Source organism: Coloeus monedula, assembly GCF_965178545.1.
Source record: "Coloeus monedula genome assembly, chromosome: 6".
Classification (NCBI taxonomy): Eukaryota; Metazoa; Chordata; class Aves; order Passeriformes; family Corvidae; genus Coloeus; species Coloeus monedula.
The window spans coordinates 5,147,300-5,172,251 of NC_138786.1; the positions used below are offsets into that span (position 1 = coordinate 5,147,300).

At 38.7% G+C, this 24,952-nt stretch overlaps 1 protein-coding gene across 1 annotated transcript in view; it reads right to left on the bottom strand.

Annotated features, from left to right (window-relative positions):
• Positions 1-24,952, bottom strand: part of LUZP2 (leucine zipper protein 2) — a gene marked incomplete at both ends in the record, with an annotated part of 210,928 nt that overhangs the window by 12,032 nt on the left and 173,944 nt on the right. The window contains one exon of the mRNA XM_082284266.1: positions 103-189. Coding sequence (XP_082140392.1) covers positions 103-189 — 87 coding nt within the window. The remainder of the gene's footprint in view (positions 1-102; positions 190-24,952) is intronic.

The window sequence follows — 24,952 nt, forward strand, 5'->3', positions numbered from 1 at the left end:
GTACCATCTTGAATAGGAAAAGTCCCATTGATAGGCACCTAAAGTATTCATGTTTTCATACAGCCTAGATTAGATCCTGTTTTTCAGGTGAGCTAATCTTACATCTTGAGAATCACACTCCTGGGTGCTTTGATTTTCTTCCTTTTTCAAGGCCACATGAACATTCTCTTTCTCTGCTGAGACATTTTGCAAGACCTGAAAGATTAAAAAAAAAAAAAAAAAAATTAAAACATTAATATATTTGAGATAAAATATCAAATAAGTCACATTTGAAAATTCAGGACAACAATGAAAAACCAAGAGGTTTTTCTGCAAACTGCTAACTACTTTATATACTGCATTTTCAGCAGGGGGAAAAAAGCATTTTGAGAACTCATATTGCTTTGACTCTTGTGGATTCTGGGGAAGACTGAGGCTGTGAGTTGACATGTTTATGAACTGCTTTAGCTTACCTCATCTGTCCACAGCCTCTCTCTGCTGGGACCTCCCAAGCTGCAAGCTGGCAAAACATGTTCCTCTTCACGCCTTTCTCTCCTTACACTCAAAATGGACTGCTGTATGGGGAAGGCACTCTGCTATCGCTTTATATAAGCAGTGAATTTCCTTCCACTGAATTGTTGCTTGTTTTAAGCATAATTTTCAATATTTCCTGCAACTCTTAAGATTCAAAAGGACAAAAAAGGAAGAAAGGAAGAGCATGCACTGAAACTATCCTGAGAGCATGAAATTGTCTGCAAGACATATTGAAACTCTTCAGGGGCGTGGTGACAGGAAACAAAGCAAAATAATTTCTCTGTAAAGGAAAATTAAAACTTCAGACACCAGTTTTGAAACCTTTCTCACATCACTTATATTCAATTGAATTACTAAGTAATACAAAGTTTTCAGAAATGATGGAGAACAGGAGAAACAAAACCAAGCAGGTCACTATTTACAGTTTAACTTGAACCATGAAAAAATGTTCAATTCATAGTTGAAATAAAATAGGTCACATAGTTCAAATAGATTGTCATAGGTTAGCAAGCATAGTCCTGGAAGGGATGTCCTTGCTAAGGGGTGCTTACAGTTTCCTCTGGGAACTGATAGAACCTATCAGTTGGCCAGTTTGAATATGGACAATTCTCTAAGCCACTTAAAGTTGTGACCACCTCTGTGATCCACATTTAAGAATAGGCAAACTCCCCCTCCAAGCTCTCTCTCATTTCTGACGCTGGGACAGGTGGCTGCGGGCCCCGTGTGGGGGCCAGCGGGCCCGGCCAGGCCCTGCTTGGGCCAGGCCGGGCCGGGCCACGGCCATCCTGGAGCCATGGACCTGTTCCAGCCGTGGAACCCACCCCCCCACTGCCTTGCCGTGGGCAGCCGGAGCGGCTCGGCTCTCCCCCCTCTCCACTGTGATAAGAAAAATTCAACATTCCAGCTGCAAAGCTGCAAGGCCGAGGTGAGATTAACCCTTTTTATTGCTGTGAAGAGCTGAAAACCTGAGGGAAGAGAGAGAGGAGATGCTTAAAGCTGAAATTCTGTTGTGAAGCTAGGATACATCAGAGTATCCCGTTGTGATTTCATGAAGATATGGGGGGTGGAGTGTTCAACTTGTAAGCAAAAGCACCTGTGCTGAGATAGGCAGATGTTGATGCAGCTGTAATTTCATGAGAAGTTTGGACAGGGAGAGATGAACCAGATGAGGACTTTTGCTCCAAATGGGAAAGGAGAAAACCTCAGTCCCTAGAGATGCTCCCAGAGATAGTCCTAACGATGAAGATGATGAAGACCCTTTGCTCCCAGGGAAGGAGAAGGGCCTCTGTTTTTTGTTTCTGAATGGCTCAACCTTAAAATTGTACCCCAAAAAACTTCAAGAGTGGACCCTCGAAAGCAGTTGCGGGAAAAGCTGCAAGTCGGGGGAAGGGACTCACATGTGAGCAGAGAGACTCCTCTTCCTAAATGGACTGAACAATATTTGGAAGTGGGCGGCTGTCTCGTTGTGATAATGTTTTCATAGCATGAGCAAGAAGAGACTTCTCTTTCTAAATGGACTAAACAAGGTTATTGGGTTGTCTTTTTACATTGTCAGTGGGAGAAGGGAGGAAGGTGGGGGGAGGAGGAGAGTTCTGAAGGTGGTATAATTTTTTTTCCCCTCTTTTAGGTCTGTTAATAAACTTCTTTATATTCTTTCAAGTTTGGTGCCTGCTTTGCATTTCTCCTAATTCTTATCTCACAGAAGATAAACAGTAATGAGTATTTTGAACCAAACCACTACATAGGTTAACAGCTCTCCAATGAAGATTTGTTAGTTTTATAGAGCAACTGACTACTGGAGGAAGTAATGTGAAGGTAAACAAAAAGATCAATATAAGTAATTGTTTTGTTAAATAATAAATGCCATTTAATACCTGTATTGAGTGACCTGTCTGTTCGGACTGAAAGAAATTATAGTTCTTCAAACCTAAATTTCTTCCCATTGAATAAAAGAAGTATACGTTCAATAATTGATAAATCATATGTTCACTTGATTTCTTGACTACCTGGTCAGTGAATCCCCATGGAATGCCCGCAAAACCAGACAGCTTTAAGCCTTATTAACCAAGAAGAATAAATGCCTGTGCATAGTGTGTCTTGTTTCAGAATTTGATTCTTGCTTAAGATTATACCTTAGCAAATGATACACAATTTCTCAGCATATTGTACTCATTTCTACAGAACAAGGGGAGGTTTGAGATTTTAGGTAAGTTGTCATCAAGAAAGTACTTTCCAAGTGTCACATTTTCAGATGTTTACAGCATTTCCTATTTCTAGGAAACTGGAAAACAAGAAAACTTCCAATTGTCTCCTGTTTAATTTTAAAAAGAGGGAAGTCCATTATTATATACTAGAACTCTTCTTTTCTCTCTCCCCAAACAAAATATAAGATTTTATGAGGTTTTGCAATTTCTATATGCTTGCCTGAGCCAGTAGGATCAGACTGTGTAATAAACATTTAAAATCACTTACCAGAGCTGCACTGCTCAGACACCAGCCAAACCTGGGAGCAATGAACAGGGCTGCTTCATTCCCCCTGTTTTCTAATTGACGGACATTGCAGCCCTTCAGTTATTACACAACCATCACCTTCAATTATTTTCCATACTATTACCCCAAGGTGACACTGATCTGCATGTCTTAAGTTCAAGTTTAAAACACTACCACACTTCTCACAAAGGCCAAAGGAGGAAAGCAGAACAAAGGGCAAGACCCTGGCTGGGTCCTTTAAATCTGAGTTCTGGCCAAAAGAGCAGAGGGTTTATTGCATCTATTTAGGCCGTTTTATTCTATAAAATTTTAGGATGAACACTGACTTTTTACATGAAAAAAAAATGTTTAGAGGCTTATATGCTTGGTGATGATGCATGAGTCTTACAGGAAGACTTGCAAACAGAATGTTTTATTGTTAAAAATAACCTCTTATATAAAAATTAATATGCTATTACTTATCTGAGTGAGGCCTATTTACTAGACTGACATCTTACGTAATAAAAATGACATCAAGTATTCCAGAGTGAAATTGTTTGGATAAAGATTATGAACTCCTTCCCAAACTACTAAAAGCATTCTAAACTGCTCTCAAATCTTTTCAGTAAGGGATTTCAAATACAAATATTTTTTCAAGGAACATGAAATCTTCTATCTTGTTTTTTTTCTTTGAAATAACTTAGAAGCCTCTTCTTGGTGAGACCTTACAAGCTTGACTAAAACCCAAGCTTTGCATTCCAGATACTTGAAATAATAGTTTAAAATGTAGCTGAAGGTATATGCTTGCAGAGGAAACTAGACTCTGTTGATGAGTGCTTTGTTTGCAGCAAACCTTGCAAAATAATTGAAGAGAAGTAAATGAAACTCCTTATTTCTTTGAGAATTCTTCCAAAGTTTGCAGTGGAATAAATAAGAGATCAGTTCTCCTTCATGCCTTTGAAATTTCCTTCAGTTATGCTTTATATTTTTTTCATTTCTAATATCAAACAGCTTTTCTTCTCAAAGGGTGCACTATTGTTGTAATACCCTCATCTTCACTGCTAAATGAAACTGCAAAATCAGGTCAACTGAATCACATCTTTCAAGAGATTTATGGGTTTGATATGTTGCCCAATTATTTCCTGTATTAGAAATAGTGTTACTGGCTCTTTCTTCTTCTCACATGACTTTTGGGCATGACTGCACAATCTTTACTTTGTAGTCAGCAGTTTTTCATGTGAGATGCCAGGGTGCTAGGAACAGGACTACTTTCTAGACGGTCTGCCAACACCAATATGGGTCACATCAATGCAATTTTTTCCTGCTACTAAGACTCTCACAGATGAATCTTTTCTATACTAAGGGTTTCTTAACAATCAATTTCCACATTAAAAAAAAAAAAAAAGGGCACTCATACTGATCTAACAGAAAGATTGCACAGCATTTTCAATGTAAGCAAACAAACTAAGCAGTTGCTGGCAGAGCACAAGTTCATGATATCCAAGGACCAAAAAACCCCAGCTCTATGATAGCCACGATGGTTTTCCTCTAATGATGGTCAATGACCTTGATATGCCCATTTTGATGAACTTCAAATACTGAAATAATGGAGTTTGTCCAGAAACACATTTTTTTTTGCTATTGTCAAGAGCTAAGGAAGATACCTTGAAGTTTTCAAACACTGTTTTTAGTATTTCCTACTAAATAAGTCTTCTAGTTAAAGCCTTCTTGGGGAAAAAACGAGCTCCTAACATCTTGAACCAGAGGAACTCATCTGTAATTGAACATCCTTTCTATAAGAGAGCCAGTACAGTCCTCCCTGAACTACTGAGAGCTGGAGGATGATAGTCTCTGTCAGAGACCAGAGCAAATATTCCTTTCTAGAGTAGTCTGGCATGACATGCAGCCAACTCACAAATGTGCTCAGAGATAAGAAGGTAGCACAGAAACAAAAGATAAAAATAATAATAGGTCACCTTCCACTAGTAATATACAGAATGTATTTGCATTTACAGTATGGAGTGGAAATCCATTAACTATTCTATGGCAGCTAGTATTTAGGTTGACCCCCAAATGCCTCCAGGATGGCAAGAGGCTGGTAAGCGAGAAAAGACTCATAGGAGAGGAGTGCTCTTCTACAGAAATAGCTGGAGGGCTATTCTAGGGCATTTAAATAGGCAATGGATGCCAATTTAAAGCAATTCTAAAAATGTCTAGCTACACATAAAAAGAAGTTCCATGTGTTTGTTATTGTGCACTGAATTCTCCTGTTTTTTTCTAATACAGCTTATTCTGAAAGCATTGCATATTTGAGATAATTTCAGTTTTCTAATAGAACCTTAAACCAACACTTTCAGTTGCCGCACTTCCTTGGAACAACTGCAGTTTCTTATTTGTATTTCCATGCAGCTGAGGGCATGAAAACCCTTGTGAAAATGTATACAACCATTTTTTTTCCTGGATCAATAAGAGCAGCTCTGTGATGATTCATTGTACCTCAGTTTTCAACAGTCAGAATGATGTATTTACTTCTATTTAACTGCAAACAAAAGAGAGAATATCTAAGTCATATGCTTAGAGAAGAATAAACAAAAGGAAACAAACCAAAGTTCTGGTAAAATTATACAAGAGAAAGAGATAAAATTACCTAACTCAAAACAAAATTCAGAAATAATCTCCCTTGTACTAACCTTGTGGAAGTCATAAATAATAATTTATATTAAACTGTGGACAAAACATCACCATCTTCTTGTTGCATAGCATATGTTGGTATGAAATATATGAGACAATGAAAACCTGAAATTATTGGAGTCAGTTGTTTAGGTTGGCTGTTCAAGAAAATTCTCGTGAAATAGAACCCCACGTCACACAGTTTTGTAGTCTAGTGAGGTTAAACATTTACAGTCCAAATTGTATTTTAATCAACAATGGCCAACACAACAGAATCCAAGTTGTTCTAAGTAGTGCTTAGTGCACACATACATGAAAATGTGCCTCCTTACTACTTAAAAACAAACTAAGCAAAGAAAAGAAATAATTTAAAGTGTGGATTAATACAGTGTGTTGATAAGAGAACTAACCTGTATAAGTCTGGAATTTATTAATAGATTACCATGGAGGATAATCAAGTGCATGCTGTGTACAGGGCAATTCTACTGCTACACACTTTTGACCAGTTACAAGAAAGATTCTTAAAAAAAAAGATATTTGTAATTTTCTGCAGATAACAGAACTGAGATCTGCAGCTACACCCATGTTGAAGTACTCTGTAATATAAGAAAAACTACTGAAATTTGTGAACAGATGTTATTCCAAAATTACTTGAAATTGCACTGCAGCATAACACCACCACAAAATCCAGCTATTCAACTTTGTGAGTCACTGAACGTGAACATTTTGCAAATGAATACCATTTACAAGAGCACCAGTGCTCTGTAGTTTTATGGTAATACAATGAAAAATCTAACATATTTTGCATCATGTGTCTTCCTGATTTCTCATTTATTACCTGTAGTAATTTAGTTTATTGTTTACCTGTTGGAATTGAAAAAAGTCCGTGAACTCTGGTGGGGGGAGAAATTGCAGTCCAAAACCAATGTGGTTGATAAGAGCAAGCTCCGTTTATTAGCAGTCCAGAGGCACTTATATAGTATCCCAGCTTGTTAACTCTTAAGTGGCTTAAAACTTATCAAAGCGAATTTCTGCTTCTACATAATTGGACTTACATTGGCAAGCTTCTACAGTTATGTTATGATTAAAAGAATTCAGAGTTCACCCTCCCTTCTCCAGGTCTTATCTACACAGCTGTAAATCTTCAAAACTCCCTCTTTGTTTCTCAGGCTTGTTTCTCACACAGGATTTTTCTCATGCAGAGTTTTTCTCACACAGGCCTTTTGCTTGCAGGCCTATTGCTTTTATTGATCCCATAATTCTATCAGTGATCCATGTCCCTGATCCTCTAACCAAATCCCAACATTTACCTGCTCTATTTTTGTAGAGGATGTAATTGCAAAGTGAATTTAAAGCACACTTGGCTTATCATTAAGCCAAAACCCAAACAGGCTTTCCTTTGCTAAGAATAGACAAAACTGTTCTTCATATAGCAAATTCAATCAAAATATGCTAACATAAATACCAGACTAAAATTTGTACATATATAAGAGTCCATAAAATGAGCCATATAAATGGAATATTACATCTCATCAGTAAAAAGCAATACAAGATTTCAGTCTTACCATCAGCAACAACTGTATTCCATAAGAGCAACCAGTGAAACTGGTAAAATATTTCCTTTCTATAATCATCTGTTGGGGTTTTGTTTGTAACCAGGTTGGTGTTCCTACAGCTGTCTACAGCTTCTGTCTCACTTTAATAATTTGGCTGATATTTACAGAGAAGAAAAATATCTTTTGAAAAGCATCAATTTTTTCAGTGTATACCAAGACACAAAAGTATAGGAGAAGTGTCTATGAAGGATGTCTGGACTTCAGGCGGCTCTCTTGAAAGCCGTTTATTGCATAGGTGATGTTACAGCATTTCAGGGAGCAGGTATCCAGAGCCAGCCCTACAGCTGTCAGCTACAGCTTGTAGGCGTACCTGAAGCTGAAGCCGCTTTCTGTTCAAGTTACAAAGCATTATATACTTTTCTTTGCTGAGTATCTTAATACATAACAACCAATAAGCACCATACACAATACCTTCACATTTGCCTATAGCCTATCATAGCTACTACCATGAGCATATTATAGTCATTATTCCATTCCAATCCAATCACAAGAGTAAGTAAGTTACAATTTAAGCATACAATGGAAAATTCTCAGACCTCTCTTCTTCCTACATCAACATTTCTTGTTTGCCTGCGATATCTCTCTTTTTGGTAAAAACATGTTTTCTATTTACTTATGCGCTTCTTGACACTTACTTACTTGGTGAAAAACATGTCTTTGTTTGTAGTCACATACCTTTGTCCTATTCATAAAAATCTCCTTCCAACTCATCTCCAACCTTTGCCTTTCCAGTTATTCAGTGATCACTGGTTCAGCAAAACATCTTTTACTCTATATCAAAACTTGCTTTCATTTCTATCTCATCCTCAGTTTCTACATTCAGAGATCTTTCTGCCAAGCCTACATACCTGTGAAACTTTCTTACCAAACTTTTATCCTCTCCAACACAAAAGCTTGTGCCTTAAAAAACAACTAAATTACACTTTATATAATCCAGTTGGAAAATTTAACAAGTCCTATTAGATCTCTACTACTCTGTAGATAGATGCTGCTACATTACATCAGGAGTCTTCTGACTTCTATAGGTGAGAGAAATGCTCTGTTGCTACCCAATTTGCTTTCTTTGAAGTCGGCTGGGCTAATGATAGGCATATTTGCCAAAAGTCAGTGCTGCTTCTAACAATATAGCAATGTGTGAGCCAAACACATATTATAGATTTGGAGGAGAGCTTACTGCTGTGGGAAAGCTGTTGATTGTTGGGGTGGCTCAGCCTGCTCTCGGACTGAAACCATCAAATGTCAGTCACCAGAAGAGATCACTGAGGTCTAGGTTACCTCCCCCTGGGTGGCTCCCAATCCTGAATTACCTCCCCCTGTTCCAGAAAGTTCTCCCTTTTTTCGTTATTAATTGGTTCCCTGTTATGACTCCTGCCTCCCTGTTTTCCCCATTTGTTCTGAAAAATTGTATCCTCCCCTCTGCTTGTACCCCATTGGTTGTTTTCCCTTTCCCTGCCTTACTCCACCCCCTCATAAAGGGGGCTAGCCCGCGTCTCCTCAGCGCTTTTGCTGGCTCCTGATCCCTCCTGCAAATAAACCTGTTGGAACTCACACCAGAAGCGCCTCCCGCCTTCTTTGCCTCCGGGCTAACGTGAGCCTGATCATCTGCTGCCTGACGTGCTTCCTCTGAGGAGGAGCCAGCGCACGCACCCATCTCACGCTGATTCAACTGAGCCGTCCAGCGAGGACGCTGTGGAGGCTAACGCTGCGTCCCCTCTGCCCGAGGGCACGCTGGGGCTTGTGCTGACAAGCCCCCGGTTGCGTTAGTTGGTAACAAATTTGAGGGTTGGTCCTGAAAAGTCCTAGGCACAACCACAGCAATTTCAGTGGAAGCTGAGAAGGCTCACTGCCTTTACAAAAACGATGGTCTTCCTATAAGACTTTCCTTGCCTCTATTTATTTAATCCCCAAACAGCATTTTTCTATGACCTTTCTGTTTGACATTTCCCTGCGATTAGTTTTCCATCGTGGCACATGCTTTAAAGAAAATGTTTGTGTATTACAGGATTGGAGTCCTGAGTTCAGATCTCATGGCGCTATAGATGGGTCACTCGCTTATCATAAAGTTATGCCCCAGTCATTTTATAATTAAGCTGCTAGTGTGTTGCTAAGGTCCACGGACATCCTTTGCATAGGTATCTAAAGAGAACTGGGTCCTAAAACCTTTATTTATATGATATAGTCATGCATATGCTGTTGGATATAGTTAAGAGCATAGAAAACTAATTCCTAAATTGCTTTCAAGGCACTTTATTGCAGCAAATATACCTGAGCCTATATTACCTAGATAAAAGGAAAAGCAGAATAACCTTTAAATGGCCAAGGAAAGAATTACATTTGCCACATAGCATATCTAGACCTTCTTGAATTATTGTTATTTCAAAGGACTTTGTAATAAACTTCTGGCATGCATATCATTAATCATTTGTATTTCAATAATAAAGTTTTAATTTGCTGTTTTTCTTAGTCAAATAAAAATTTGGGGTAACTTGAGAAATAACTGGCTTTGCATGCAGTAAAAGCTGTATCTACTTTTGATGCCCTGTAATTATTTAACAGTTCAGTTCTGTGAAATATTATCTTTGCTACAGATCTGATAAAAAGCACTTAGTTATCAACATTTTTATAATATTTTTTTTAATGGCAGGATAGCTCTACTATGTTTTTCTGCCTGACAGCAACAAAAGTGTCCTTCAAGTCTTATTTCTGAATATAAACTTCCCCATGATTTTCCGGGTCTTCTATTACTGTCTGGCAGTATATTACATAAAAGTTTTTATTCAGGAGACCTTTCAAAGTATAAAAAATTATTTGAAAATATTTTTTCCACAACATACCTTGAAGACTATAGTCCTGAGTATGCAGCAAGACTGCAGAGTCCCCTACAGCTACTCTCAGTATCTCCAGAACACTCCCACTGTTCTGGATATTATACTTTCTACCTACTTATACTGCCACCTGCAAACACAAGCCCACATTCATAAGCAATTTAGCAGTCACAATAGATGAAGAATTACAAAGACAGATATACAACACTATGTGACTGACCTATGCAAATTTTCAGCCTTGGAGTAGCTGAAAATTCATCATCTAGACAGTACTACTTATTAAAATAAACAAAATGAAGTAAAACCCCGCCTCACAACCAACCCGCCACAATCCCAGCTAATAAGGACAATATGTCAGAAAGCATGTAAGGAAAAGGGCATCCACAGCAATATTAAAAAAAAAGAAAAAAAAGAAAGAGGCATTAGAGACAAATGATAAGCAAAAAAAAGTAAATTCGGTATGTTTTGATAACATGTTTGCATGTCAATAACAACAGCAAATATTCATGCAATGTTGTCTCCATCTTGTCTCCTGGTTTTTAATTCTTGCTTATCACATCATAAATCGAAACTTATTTGGAACAATGAAAAAGTGTGGATCTGATAAGAATCAGCATGCTCAAAAGAGCTCACCTACTGTGTTTTGCAGTAAACAGTGCCCCTTATTTCATAAATGAGAAAACAGGAGTACTGCATGGCAAAATGCAGGATCAATTAATTAGAGCAAATAATATGAATAGAGCTTTTTTTTTGTTCAGTTGCCCATGCTGCATTTTACAGGGCTTACTTTACTTAGAGACAATTAGTGAAATAGCAGTCCGGTAAAATTAAGAGTGTTATGGCAAAATACAGAAATAATTCCATCTCCAAACACATACAAGTCTTCTTTCAGGCCCTGGACATGAAAAGTGAATGAGTACATTTTTGGCTTTCTGAGACTTCACATATTTAAAATAAAAAACAAAATGGGAACAAATAAAAATCAAGATGGCAAGTAAACTGTGGTTTACATTCTGCATAGGAATAGAAAAACTTTTGAAATAGACTGTAATAAAAGTTAAAAAATGAAAAAATATAGAACTGCAAAGCACAGGTTGCACATCATTTGTACAATACAAACTGTACAGCAACAGGGTGAACCTGGACTTTCATTTGTATTATGTTTGTATCATATGCTATGATACCTATCCCCATTAGTATTATACATTTCTCTAGACCTCCTAGCATTTTGGGGAAAAGGCTGTTGAGAGAAAAAAAGAAACCAACCTTCTTCAGTAAATAATATATACATTTTAACCTCTAAATGATGTATGTGGACACAGGCTGGGGTTGTTATGACTTCCTGACAGAGATTTAGGCTTACTTGCTTGCTGTTGTTGAAGATCTCAGATTGGCATGTGTGATATAGTACACTAAATATACTGCAAATATCTAGGCACAGTATTATTGCCTGAAGATGATGGGCCACCTTGGCCAAGTTAAACTGCTCTTGATATTTATGTATCACTTTTACTGGCTTTCAACATAATTTTATGTAAGTCAATAACTTTAAAAAAAAAATAGGTGATGTGCTTCTGCTATTTTTGGCTCTAAATTCACACAGAAACAATTTAATGCAACTCTACAGAGTTAATCTTAAAATCATGCATTTGTGATGATTTTTCACTTCTTTCTTTCACCTGATCTGCAGTGGGAGTTAGACATTAAACTTTTCTGTCTACCTTTGTCATTCTCTAGGGGGTATTCTGCTGTAGCATGACAGAAACATGAAGGAAGATAAAGCATGGAACCACAAAATCACAGGTTTTTTTCCCAAATGTCACATGATTTGGAATGACAGCTATTGCTAATATGACAGTCCAAACTATGGTATTAAATTCACAACTAGAAGTGGAGAGGAAGGCAGTTGGTTCCCTCAGATATATCTGTATATGTATATATATATCTATGTATCGATCTATATATATATACATATGCAATATGTGTATTTGCAAATACATTTTGTTGCTCTTCTGTGTTGGATTCCATGAGCAGCTAATGGAATTATGACCCAGGGAGGAGGCATCTCTAATCTAACATTCATTGATTAAAACAGTTTCACAATATTGGTCTTAACAAAATGACTGAATAATTTTCCATTATTAATTTTTCATCCTAGAGAAGCTGTGTCCAAAAATTCATGACAAGTTTGTAGTTGCTAGAGGAACAGATTTTCTTCATGCTGTGTGAGAATTGCTGCTGTTTGCTGTACAGGCACAGAGAAGCTGTTATATACAAGCAGAACTAAACAGATTGTGAAATTTCAGTGGTTGTTGAAAGCCAGACTAGTCTATCAGAAAGAAAATAATACAGAAATCACTACAGATAAATAAAGATAGTAATAAACTTAAAAACCTACAGGTAACCATTGGTATTTTTCATTCTAATTGCACTTGATTAGTAATAGATCTGGGAAACAATGAATAATAAAAACCACCTTTCATTTAGACCAGGAATAAGACCTTGCAATTAAAAACTACAGAACAAGCATCCTACTTGAAGCCAGAAATTTTAGTTTGACCTAGTGACTGATATTTCAATTACAGACATTCCTTCATGGCAAAATTTGTGCCAAGAAGTTGAAGTAGAAATCTTATATTTTCAAGAATAAACAGAATGTATATGTTAAACACTTGTAGACTTCACATCAGAAGCTACAATATAGGAGAGGTGATACATAAAAAGTTCAAATACTTAAATTAACACACCATGCACTAAATGTAATTTCACTGTAAAATGGAGTAAAGAAACTGAAGGTATTAGGCAAAAATCTTTTAAGTACTTCACAGATGTTTAGGGACGGGTGTAGAAGTTGTAGATCCTATATAATAGAAATTCATTCCTTTATTGCCAGTGAGCTATTAGTTATACTTACAAGCACAGTTCATCATCTGCTTCTGGCCATATATCACAGGTCTGCTGATAGAGAATCACTGAATGATTTGGATTGGAAAGGAAAGAATCTTTGTCATCTAGTTCAATCACCCTGCCACCTTCCACTATTATTGGTGGAAGTGTCCCACTTCCATAGGGACACCTTCTACTAGACCAGGTTGCTCAAAGCCCCATCCAAGCTGGTCTTGAACACTTCCAGGGATGGGGTATCCACAACTTCTTTGGACAATGTGTAGCTATATTTCTGCTGAGAGCTTTTCTAATCAACTGGAACTACTGGAAAACTCTAAAAAGGGCAGCAAAGGCTGCATAAAGCAGTGATAATCAGAAATATCGAGTGGCATGTTGCTGTGGCAAGAGTTTGCTTTAGAGCAACTAAGCTGTTGCCTGGATTACATGCCAGAGTGTAATTTGTCAGGGCTGCACTGAATTTAGTTGTGATATATTGGCTTGACAGGGAAAGACATTTCCATGCAGGCTGTTAAAAATAAGAACTGCATCATTCCATGTGTTTGGAAAGAGATTGACTCACATATTTAAGTAATAAATAGTAATGGGGTAGACAGCAAAGTCAGGTGGCATTAGCAGTAGCAGCAATGATGACACAATGTCAGATGCTAAATTATTCTGTAAGGAAGTCTATTGTCCCGTAAAATTTTATCTGTTCAGATCTTTAATATCTAAAAACCAAAATATGCTTAAAGGTCCCTAGTCATTTTTTCATTTGTTTTTTCCCTAACAAATGTCCATGTAAGAACAGGCAAAATCTGGACTTCAGTTAGACTGGATCTCAACATGAAAAATAGTAAAGAAGGTCTGAGTTACATACTTACATATATGCTGAATTTCTGCTACTGAGAACATGGATGAAAGCATTATCTAGGAGCTTTTATACAAGTGGTAAACTGGGAGAATAAAACTTTCAAAGTATACATCAAAATTTGTATAGAAAATCTTTGTGACAAATATTATGCCAGGTGAGACAAGATGTCCACAGGGGTTTCTTCTGTCCTTAATGCGTATGATGATATAATAAATTCACAGCATAAAGCAACTTTCAGTGATGCCAAAATATTATTCCAACATAGTATCAAAAAAATCAAAAAAAGCAAAACTTTTTTTAGTGGCTCATTTTTTAGTGGATCATTTCACTTCAGATTTCTTCTAATAACCATTTGCTTAGCAGTAACTCTAAATGTCTGTTGTAAACTCATCTGTAGTTAAAACAAAAAGGAAATAGAATTAATTAGGTTAGAAAATGTTGGGTGGAGTCGCGGGAGACAAGCACTCAAGGCATGATGTTCAGCAAGTCTCGATTTATTTTTCAAAACTACACTTACTTATAGTACCTTTAATTAGCTCATACATATTGCAAAAGTTGAGCTCCTCATTGGTGGGAGCTATTCCGTGGGATCTGCAAACACGGTGGTCTTATCTTTCTCTTCCATATGGTTTCTGTCTTCTTTCTTATCTGAATGCACATTCTGTTATCTATGCAACCTCTTGCTCAAGGACTCAGTGTCTGCATCTTTTCTAAGCCTCCTGTGTTATCATGACCTTTGCTCTTTAGCCATTCTTCAGAAAGACTCTCAACACTTCCCCTGTTTTCTTTTTGCATGATCATAGTCATATTGACTGACTTCAAAATTAAATTTTTTATACATGACATTATACAGCTAAGCATAAGTAAACCAAGCAAAACAATTATTAGCAACAGCATTAAGGATTTAATCACACTTTTCATCCATCCTTCTAAGCCCATCCACTCTGTAAGTCCTTCTAATCTGAAAAATCCGGAGTCTTTTTTTATTTTTTGGGAGTGTTCAATCAAATTCTTAATTTCGGCGTGGATGGACTTAGAATGATCCTCAAGATCCATACAGCACATTCCTTCAAAGTCTTCACAGCCATGGCTGTGGGCTAAGAGTAGAAAATCTATAGCTGCTCTATTCTGAAGCAGGGCGTGTTGGACTGAACTCAGATCTTCTGCAAGTTCAGACAACACTCGGCTGGTACCGTTTGCCTGTTTAACTACCCAACATGCCAGTTTTTCTAAGTGACGATGGGCTCGTGCCGCAGCTGCACCAGGAACAAAAAGGGAGGTAAAAAGCACTTCTGATTTGCTCCATAGCGTGAGGTCATCCTGACATTCAGGTGTTATAGTTTCTGTTAAAGACCTCTGCCATCGTGTTCGGTGTGTAGCATTAGGATGGTGCTGTGGAAGTGCAAGACTCAGTTGGCCAAAGGTACAGGGCCCACCTACAGGCCTGGATGGAATACCTGACCAGGCACGATTCCCACAAATTAGGAAAAACCCTCTGGGTAACTTTCGAGGGAAAAATGTTCCAGGGGCTGCAAGAGATCGATTTCTCACGGTAATGTTGCACCATTCTAAATCTCACTGTGAAGCATTGCCAATAGGATAAATCAAGGTGGGGTTGGATTCATTCAGTCGACAGCCATTAAGGCTGCCCTCTTGGCATAAATTACGTGAACTATTAATATAAATACAGGCTGTAGCGTTAAGAGAATCAACTAGTTCTATCTCTTGTGGCTCAGGACCCACCGGGAGTTTATCATCCCAGCTATCATACTCTTGTAGGCCAGTGGTAATATTCATTGTGGATTTTAATGGTCTAATAATTTTGAACTGGTTCTGGGTCTCGATTACGAAGTTACGCCATGTATTATCTGTTAGTGGTACTCCAACTAAGCATGTCAAAAATGGGGTACTGGGTGTGGCTAAGGAGGCACAGAATGTTGTGGTGTTCAATTCACGTGCCAAGGAGACCCAGATATTATCTCTAGGGTCAAACACCTTAGGAGGGTAGGAAAGGGGGTGACCCATTACTGAGCCTGCGATTAGCAGCACGATGCTTAAACCGCCGGCGAACATGATCCCACTTTCTTGGGTCAACTTGCCACTGAATGGGGACCCCGATATTTGGTTGGCACGAGGATTGCAAAATTACAGAGTAGCTATCGGCTAAGATCTTTTTTGCTAAATGCTGTACTGACCACTCTAATTCTCTTAGCCGCAGATCTTCAAGATTTTCAACTAATTGCAAACTGTCAATGATATTTTTGCCTGTGAGTTGTACTAATGCTCCTTGAGCCGTCTCACGGTGCCAGTGAAAACTGCAAGACTGACACCAAAACCCTTCTGATAGATGTTGCTGGTGGACCCACCACTGTAAATTACAGCCTCCGCAAAGCAATCTTACCCACGCCTTATGATTGTTACAATTACATGCAAAGCAAGCAGATTGGCAAAAGCGCAAAAAGTGTCTCTGCAAGTGTGGGAGGAGATAACCCTCTATCTCCTGTTCAGAGTCCACAAGGAAGGTAATGCAAAACCGCTGCTCAGCTTCCTGCAGGATCTGTGAGATCTTCCTCTGTACCCTTCTTTTCTTCCTCTGTTGTGGGTTGCTCATCAGTGACAACAGGCTTAGTCCATTTGGCCGGAACCCATAGGGGACCTGTCGGAGTGGACACACATAAGTAACCTCTTCCCCAGTACAAGGTTTTTACAGGATCTTGCCAAGGTCCCGTCTTGGGGTCTTTGTAGCGCACCCAAGGCATGGGCGTCGGGGGTTGAGGATAGGTTCCAAGGTGATGGACTCTGCCTGATGCAGCAGGAGACAACGCTTCTGTGGGCGGGAGGTGAGATCAATAGTGAGTAAGGTCAGAGATCCAGTAGAGCCAGGACTTGGCTGACACCTAGGTGCATCACAAACAGGCGGAATGCTTGAAGCCAGATGTGGTAATGGTACTAGTTGTGCTAACTTTTGTCCTGCCGGGATCTTAACGGGAGGATAATCGGTATGTGCTAAAATAAAAATTTCTTTAGCGGAGTCAGCATCAACAAGACCAGTCTCTACTAGGAGTCCCATTGTAATTGCAGATGAACGACCTACAATAAGTTCTCCCATAGCTTGGCCATTAATATACACAGGTCCGATGACACCGGTGGGAATGCGATGGATTTCTGATGTTAGCAACTCGGTATCTACTGAGGCTGCCAGGTCCAGGCCGAGACTTCCGCTTGTCGCTGGGCGGGGACAGGTAGAGGTGCTGGAGCGGGTACTTGTGTCGTCGCGCGGCCGCTGTTCGTGCTGGGTCGCTAAATTCTTGCGGCTGTACATTCGTGACGAATATGACTGGGTGTCCCACAGCGATAACACTTCATGCGGCCACCTGGAGCTGGGCGGGGACGTGCTGCTACCGCTTGGAGAGGAGCAAGGGCTGCCATTACCTGATTTTGAGAGCTAATAGCCTGTTCTTTAAGCCCTTCACCTAATTTTGCTAAGGCTTGTGCTAAGAACAGCTGAGAGCCAGTGGGCATGGTAGCAGCCTTTTCTAGGAGCTGCTGGACAGTCCAATCCCCTGGGGTGGAAGTAATAAGAGCACGGGTGGCTTGATTGCCATTTTGTAAAAGGCATTGCTTAAGTAACGGGTCATGCATATGCTCTTGAACCCCAGCTTTTGAGATGGCTTCCATAACTTTGTCAACAAAAGAGCCTAAAGATTCCTCTCTGCCTTGCTTAATGTTCATATACATAGGGATCCCACCCGGGGCTCGGACTTTATCCATAGCTTTCTTAGCAACTGCCATAGCTTCCCGCAATTTAGCAGGGCCTAGTGCAGCCTGAGCCTCAACCCTCATATGTTGACCCTGTCCTAGTAGTTCATCTACACTGATATCTGCTAACGGATCTCCCTGGGGTCTAGCGAGATCTGCACTAACAGCTGCCTCCTCCCTCCAGCGAGCCTCAAAAAGCAGTCGCTGATGCGGGGTATACATGAGCTTAGTAATGCCTTTAATGTCAGCAGGAAGAAGGGTAAAAGCGTTAAAAATATAATCAAGCATCTGTTTAACTGGTTCACTGGTGACACCGTAATTCCCCACCGTTGCTCGTAGCTGAGCTAACAGCTTCCAGTCGAGGTTAGTCACCTGCGCGATATTGCCGCCCCCTTGCGGATTAGGGACAAATAAGACAGGGAACGCTATGCTGTCCTGAGCAGCCGCCAGCATGTCAGAATCACCCTTTTGTAAGCCCTCACGAGCAACCGCAGCCCAAAGTTCTCGATGGCCCCTAGCCATGGCCTCCGCGAGGTCAGACTCTGCCCCAGGGACAGGCTCAGGGCTAACAAAGGGGTTTCGCGAGCGAGAACAGTCCGGCGGAGACGGGTGAGGCAAGGGCGGAGGAGCAGGCTGCGGCAAGGAAGGCGTGGGAGGAGCAGGAGGGGGGCGGGGGGAAGGCGCGGAAGGCAACTCAGAGGCAAGGGCCTCAGGGGGTACGTGAACCGTAGCAAAGGTGGGGGGATTAGGCGGACCAGAGAAGGGAGAGGGACCATGTTCCCCGTAAAGACGATTACGGTCCTGTGCAACTTTAATCTTTTCTGCGGCTTTCTTTTCTGCCTGTACCATTAAAAGTTCATTATAAACAACTCTCCATAGTTTAGCTATCTTTTTAGCTGGCTTATCGTCATCTAAGACAAGATCCCGGAGTTTATCACTATACGCGCGTCACTGACTTAATTCATGAATGGAGTGGGGGTCAGCGAAAAAACCGTAAGAGCGCGCATGCGTTAAAAGAGCGGGGAGGTCTTTATCAAGATCAATCCCTTTAAAATTACGCTTAAGCAAAAAAGCCTTGAAAAGTTCTTGTGCTGCTTGCCTTTCCATACTTACGTCGGTACCGTTGGTAGCCCCTCCAGGCTTCGGCAGCACGTATCGGCGAGCCCGCCTGTGCGGTCGCTCGGGCGCGGAGGAAATCGCTGCAGTATACGAGACCTCTTTCGCCGTCCGTCTAGCTGCGGGACCCGACCCCAACGCAACTCCCCCATCGCATAAGGCTAGGGCAACTTCTCCTGTTCGGGCGCCAGATGTTGGGTGGAGTCGCGGGAGACAAGCACTCAAGGCATGATGTTCAGCAAGTCTCGATTTATTTTTCAAAACTACACTTACTTATAGTACCTTTAATTAGCTCATACATATTGCAAAAGTTGAGCTCCTCATTGGTGGGAGCTATTCCGTGGGATCTGCAAACACGGTGGTCTTATCTTTCTCTTCCATATGGTTTCTGTCTTCTTTCTTATCTGAATGCACATTCTGTTATCTATGCAACCTCTTGCTCAAGGACTCAGTGTCTGCATCTTTTCTAAGCCTCCTGTGTTATCATGACCTTTGCTCTTTAGCCATTCTTCAGAAAGACTCTCAACAAGAAAACATGGTTTTGTTGAATACTCATGCATGTAATAAATATTATTAGAGAAAAAAACTTGTTAATAAGTTTTTACAAGTCAATTACCTATATTAGATTATATCTAAACTTGTATTTTCACATTCCCTTAATAATAGCTACATTTTTACATCATTTTTTCTTATAGAATGAGCAAGTTGAAATACCTAGTATTTTGTAGATGCAAAGCTCAGTGATGATTGCAAATACATGTATATATAAACTACATGTATAAATACACCTTCTGCTTCATTTTTCCACCACTTTTGAAGTTTTAAAAGAGGCACCCTTCATCCTTCACTGTAGGGAAAGCAGGTTTCTTTTCTATAACTATTAAGATACTTAGCATCCTCAGTTGTGTGTGGGAGGTTGATGTTATAATACTTAAGAAACTGAAACCACCAAATAAACACATTCCTTCAACAACACTCTTGATTTTTGACAGCCATCACATATAGTGGATAATGAACACAGTATAACATTACTTACACTCAGAGCAGCAATAATACATACCATCAGAATACGCTTTATAAGCAATTACAGTCTTCCCAAATGAATGAAACAGCTACTCAAGTTACAGTCACAGACATGAACATCTGTGTTTTCAGGAAGACAAAGACAAAGATGCTCTTCCCTGGAGGAGGTACAGACCCTAGAAAAACCAACCTGGTGAAGCTGGAACCCTTCTGAATCATGACCCGAATTCCACAAATGGGGTCACTTGGAGAAGTGCTTTTCCTTTAGAGGCTTTGACTTTTCTTCCCCAATTCTGCCTTAAAGGAGGCTTTCTTATAAGGAAAGGAAGTTTTTTTTTTAAAAAAACCCTCTACTTGCCTGTTTATTTAAGCCCCTTCTTGAACAGTTGCTTTTATAAAAAATTACCTCACAATATAATAACAGGATAACAGCTTCACCAACAGAGATCAGGACTATTGTCTTTCAAAAAATATGAGAAAAAAGGACTTAATAAATAATCTATAAATTACCTCAAATATGTAATAATTAAATATTTAATAATAATTAATTATATGAATCCATTGCTTCAAACACTCAATTTGAGCACCATCCAAATAACTTTTAAGGATTTGAACCAAAATATGCTTGATGCTAAAAGTTTTTTCTTGTAATTCAGTGTCTGTTTTTCCATTATATGAGAGCACATTCCTTCAGACTAAATGACTTTCAATTTGACAATAAAATAACATTTAATTTACTATTTTTTATTTTCCATTTTATCTATTATTATTTTAGCATAAAACAATAAACATAGAAAAGGGGGAAGATTAACCATTTTGGAAGATGATGAGACTTCACGTGTAAAGCAGTAAGTAGTTTTTTAAATTGCTCAGGGCTAAATTGAACTTAAATGGCTTGGATTTAATCACTAGTTTATTCTGCAATTCTTATGCTTTATGATTCAATGCAATGCTTTTAATCAAGTTACTAGAAATTCCTAATAATGGCCAAAATGCCCAGTGAATATTTTCTTTATGAATATTTTCCAAACCAAATCTTTGCTCAAATCAAAGAAAAGGATCTTAACTGTCTTAACATAAAAGGATTTTAACTTTCTCTAATGTTTCCCACTTGGCTTCCTATATACATATTCAGTCAAACTTCGTAAGATTAATAATACATATTTTCTAAAGGATACATGCATAAATAATTTTCAAATAAATCTTCAATATACCCTTGGGTAGCAAAATTCCCTTGCGAGTACTTTCAAAATTAAACTATATTTTGTAAACCACTTAAAATGATGTTAGCTCCTCTGCACAATTTCTGTCTTCTTTTACACAGAACATCCATAGAAAAAATTGCTAATGTTAAAAAAAAATTAAATGGGGTTACTAATGTGTAACTGCAAAGACACAGAAATTCACTTTTATTGTCATTGCTCACACGCCTATATTTTTTAACAGAACATGTAACAAACACATCAGGTAGGAAAGTCAAAAGATGAAAAATGTATTACTATTTTTCTGCTAAATGCAACTTCAACTAAAATTAGAAATAACATACATTTTACCAATCATCTCTGCTGTCACCAGGCAAAAAAGAGAGAGAAACATAAAAAAAAATCATTTGATGTGAGTAGGTGAGGAAAGATATCTCCAAAATAATAACATCTGAAGAGTAATTAAGGGGTCTTCTCTTTCTCTGTTTCTGATAAAGACAAGTAAGCTTGTCCAGAAATCTGTTGAGCATCACAGCAAGCTTCAGGCTGCTCTTGTTTGGGGTCTTGGCTTTAGACTGAAGCAAAATTAGGGAAATTGGATGTATGCTGTCCATGCTAATCCATGGGTCCATGTGAGACCATTCACCATACCTAGCAATCTGGATTTTGATGTTATTTAAAACATTCCTTAAGAAATTTAAATTTTGTGTATACATACACCTTTTTAACCATTGTCAAGCAGTAATCCACAGTATTTTGAGACATATTATGTACTAGATTATGGGAGACTTTATCGAAAGATCTGACAGGTAAAGATGTTAATTAAAAAAGGATATTTGGAGGGAGGCTATGGAGTGATTTTTGTTTACAGGAAAACTGATCTGCAGTTAACAGCCACAAAAGTGCAGCAATAAACAGTTAACAGTTACCTCTTTAACCCATTAGCACATTGCCAATTTCAGAGTTGAACCCTGGGGTAATGGGCCACTCCAGCTACTTATACTCTGCAACAAAGAGGAGTGAGGCCAAATAGTTAATGAAATGAAGATAAAGATCGTGTCACTAAAACTTGAAGGAAAAGGATATTGTTTTAGGGGGGTTACAGACTAAATAAGACATACCAGGTGCTTTTTTCCAATTTCTCTTGATTGAATTAAGTTGAAAAAAACCCCTCTAAAGCTAATTTATTAACAATATAATGTACTAATAATGAAGACTTCTATAGAGTAAGTAATAAAACCAAAGAGCTTTAGCTGCCAATTTAATGATCTCTGGTGCTAAACATTTTTCCAGCATGTAATAAAATTTTATTAAAAATTAGGAACAGAAGAAAAAAGGCTGTAGAAAAAGTTCTGTGGAATTTTTATGAGGCAACAGCAAAACCATACTCAATCTAATGTAAATTCTGGAAGTAAAAGATACGAGCAAGGGTTGCCATAACCTTGTGAACCACCATTAATATTAATACAGGATTATAGCTGCCATCTAGATGATCATAATGAGAACAAAACTCTATTAGCCCAAAGGCAGCTATGAAAAGCAGAATAGGAGAGACTTACATGAATAAATAAGTCATGCTAGTCTTGCTTTTGCAATTAAATTACCTTCTATCTATTTAAAAACAAAATTCTTAATCCATTAGCCTTACAGACACTCACCTGAGATTTCTATGGTAAGTATCTTAGGAGACATGTATTCCTTAGTGTTTGAAATGAAATCCTAAAATAATGGATAGTGTAATTTTTCAATGCCATTTTATTCTTCTAATGTTTATGCATTAGGAAAGGGTTATATGACTGCATGTCATTACTGCATAGTACAAAATGTGTCTGAGTCTACATTTAGTAGTTGTCCTCTTCTCTTTTTAATTACAGTTTTCTAATCCCCTAGTTGAACACAATGATCTACAGGTTACTGAAACTGCAGGTCTTGGTGATATCAACTGTGGCAGAAGCAAAGTTGGAGGCAACAAAAGTTGAAAAGTTCTGACGTACCAGAAGCTGACTCTTAAGGCTTTAATGGAGCACAAATATATACACTGCCCTCAATGCTCCTGCTGTTTGCTTATAGCTGACCATAGATGGAAACATAGGATAAGTGAGGTTGGAAAAGACCTCTAAGATCATCAAGTCCAACCATTACCTAGTACTGCCAGGTCCACCGCTAAACCATGTCCCCAAACACCATATCTATTTGTTTTTTATATTATATATCTGATATAAAAACCTCATATATAATATTTTGTGCCCTTTAAGTTTTCCTTCTGATAGTTATGAGGTCACACATTATTTTTATCTCCAATTGTGAGCATAAAACTATTTCCAAATAATAACCCTAATTACAGAATCAAAGAATCACAGAATTAACTAGGTTGGAGAAGACCTTTGAGATCATCAAGTCCAACCTATGACCTAACACCACCTCATCAACTAAACCATGGCACTGAGTGCCATGTCCAGTCTTTTTTTAAACACCTCCAGGGACAGTCACTCCATCACCTCCCTGGGCAGACAATTCCAGTGCCCAAATCACTCTTTCAGTGAAGAATTTTTTTCCTAATGTCTAGCCTAAACTTTCCCTGGTGCAGCTTAAGACTGTGTCCTCTGGTTCTGCCAGTGGTTGCCTGGAAGAAGAGACCAACCCCCACCTGGCTACAACCTCCTTTCAGGGAGTTGCAGAGAGTGATAAGGTCTCCCCTGAGCCTCCTTTCCTCCAGGCTAAACAACCCCAGCTCCCTCAGCCATTCCTCATAGGGCTTGTGTTCCAGACCCTTCACCAGCCTTGTTGCCCTCCTCTGGACTCATTCGAGCATCTCAATATCCTTTCTGAACTGGAGGATGCAGAACTGGACACAGCACTCAAAGTGTGGCCTCACCAGTGCCGATTACAGGGGAAGAATGACTTCCCTGCTCCTGCTGGCCACACTTCCTGATACAGGCCAGGTGCCATTGGCCTTCTTGGCCACCTCGGCACACTGCTGTCTCATGTTCAGTCGGCTGTTGACCAGTACAGTAGTAGTAATTTTTCATAAGTTCTTGAGCAAGGAATTTGCAATTGCTTTGGTCCAGTGGTCAGAGCCTTCATTATGGAATATTATGATAAATTATATCTTGGCTCTTTCAGCTGGTTAATTTTTCATGAATCACACTATTCAGTTAGTTTTCTAGGATCTATGAAAACCTTGTTAAATCTTCGTTTAAAGATTGAGTCCAAACGACACATTCCAGACATTTCTTCATTCTTTCAAAATGTACTTGTTTATTTTGAAGAAATGTACACATATAACTGTATTTATTTTTTCAAATTTTAGTCAATTTTATAATTAAATAGCCTGAAGTATTGAGTGATATGATCATTGTATGACTGATTTAGTACAATTAACTATTGCATTATTATTATTTTATATAAATGTTTCTATCAACAATTTCTACTTTTGTATATTAAATTAATAAGGACTAGAGCCTAGGAATATTCTGTCTTCCTAGTTAAATCATATACCCTTTATACAAAACCAACTTCAACCTCCCCTCCAATTAAATTAGTGAAGGAGCTAAGAATCATGACAATGTGATCACCTTATTTTTTCAGCAGCCTTGCTCTATGTTTGTAGTAGATGTTCAATATTTTTTGCACTCAGAATAACCGTGAGATTAAATTTTACCAAAATACATTATTTCTGAACCAAACCATTAAACTCAGCTTCTTAATCTCCGACGTGGCCATTTCAAAATGCTCTTCAGAGTCTTGGTCTTGATGAACTTTCCAGACTTGTACTTTCTTTGAAAAGTCTCACAAGCTCTTCTCTTTGCTCTTACAAGAACACTATTTTAGTCTAAACAAAGATATAAAGTTCCCAAAGCTTACTTTGATGAGAAATGAAAGAAGTACTTATTTCCAAAGAAAGGGAGGATGGCCCACAGTACTTTAACTTTTCTGAATTTTTGTACTCAGTAATGTATGCTGGAGTCCACTATTCACAATATATGTGAGGCAAAGGAAATG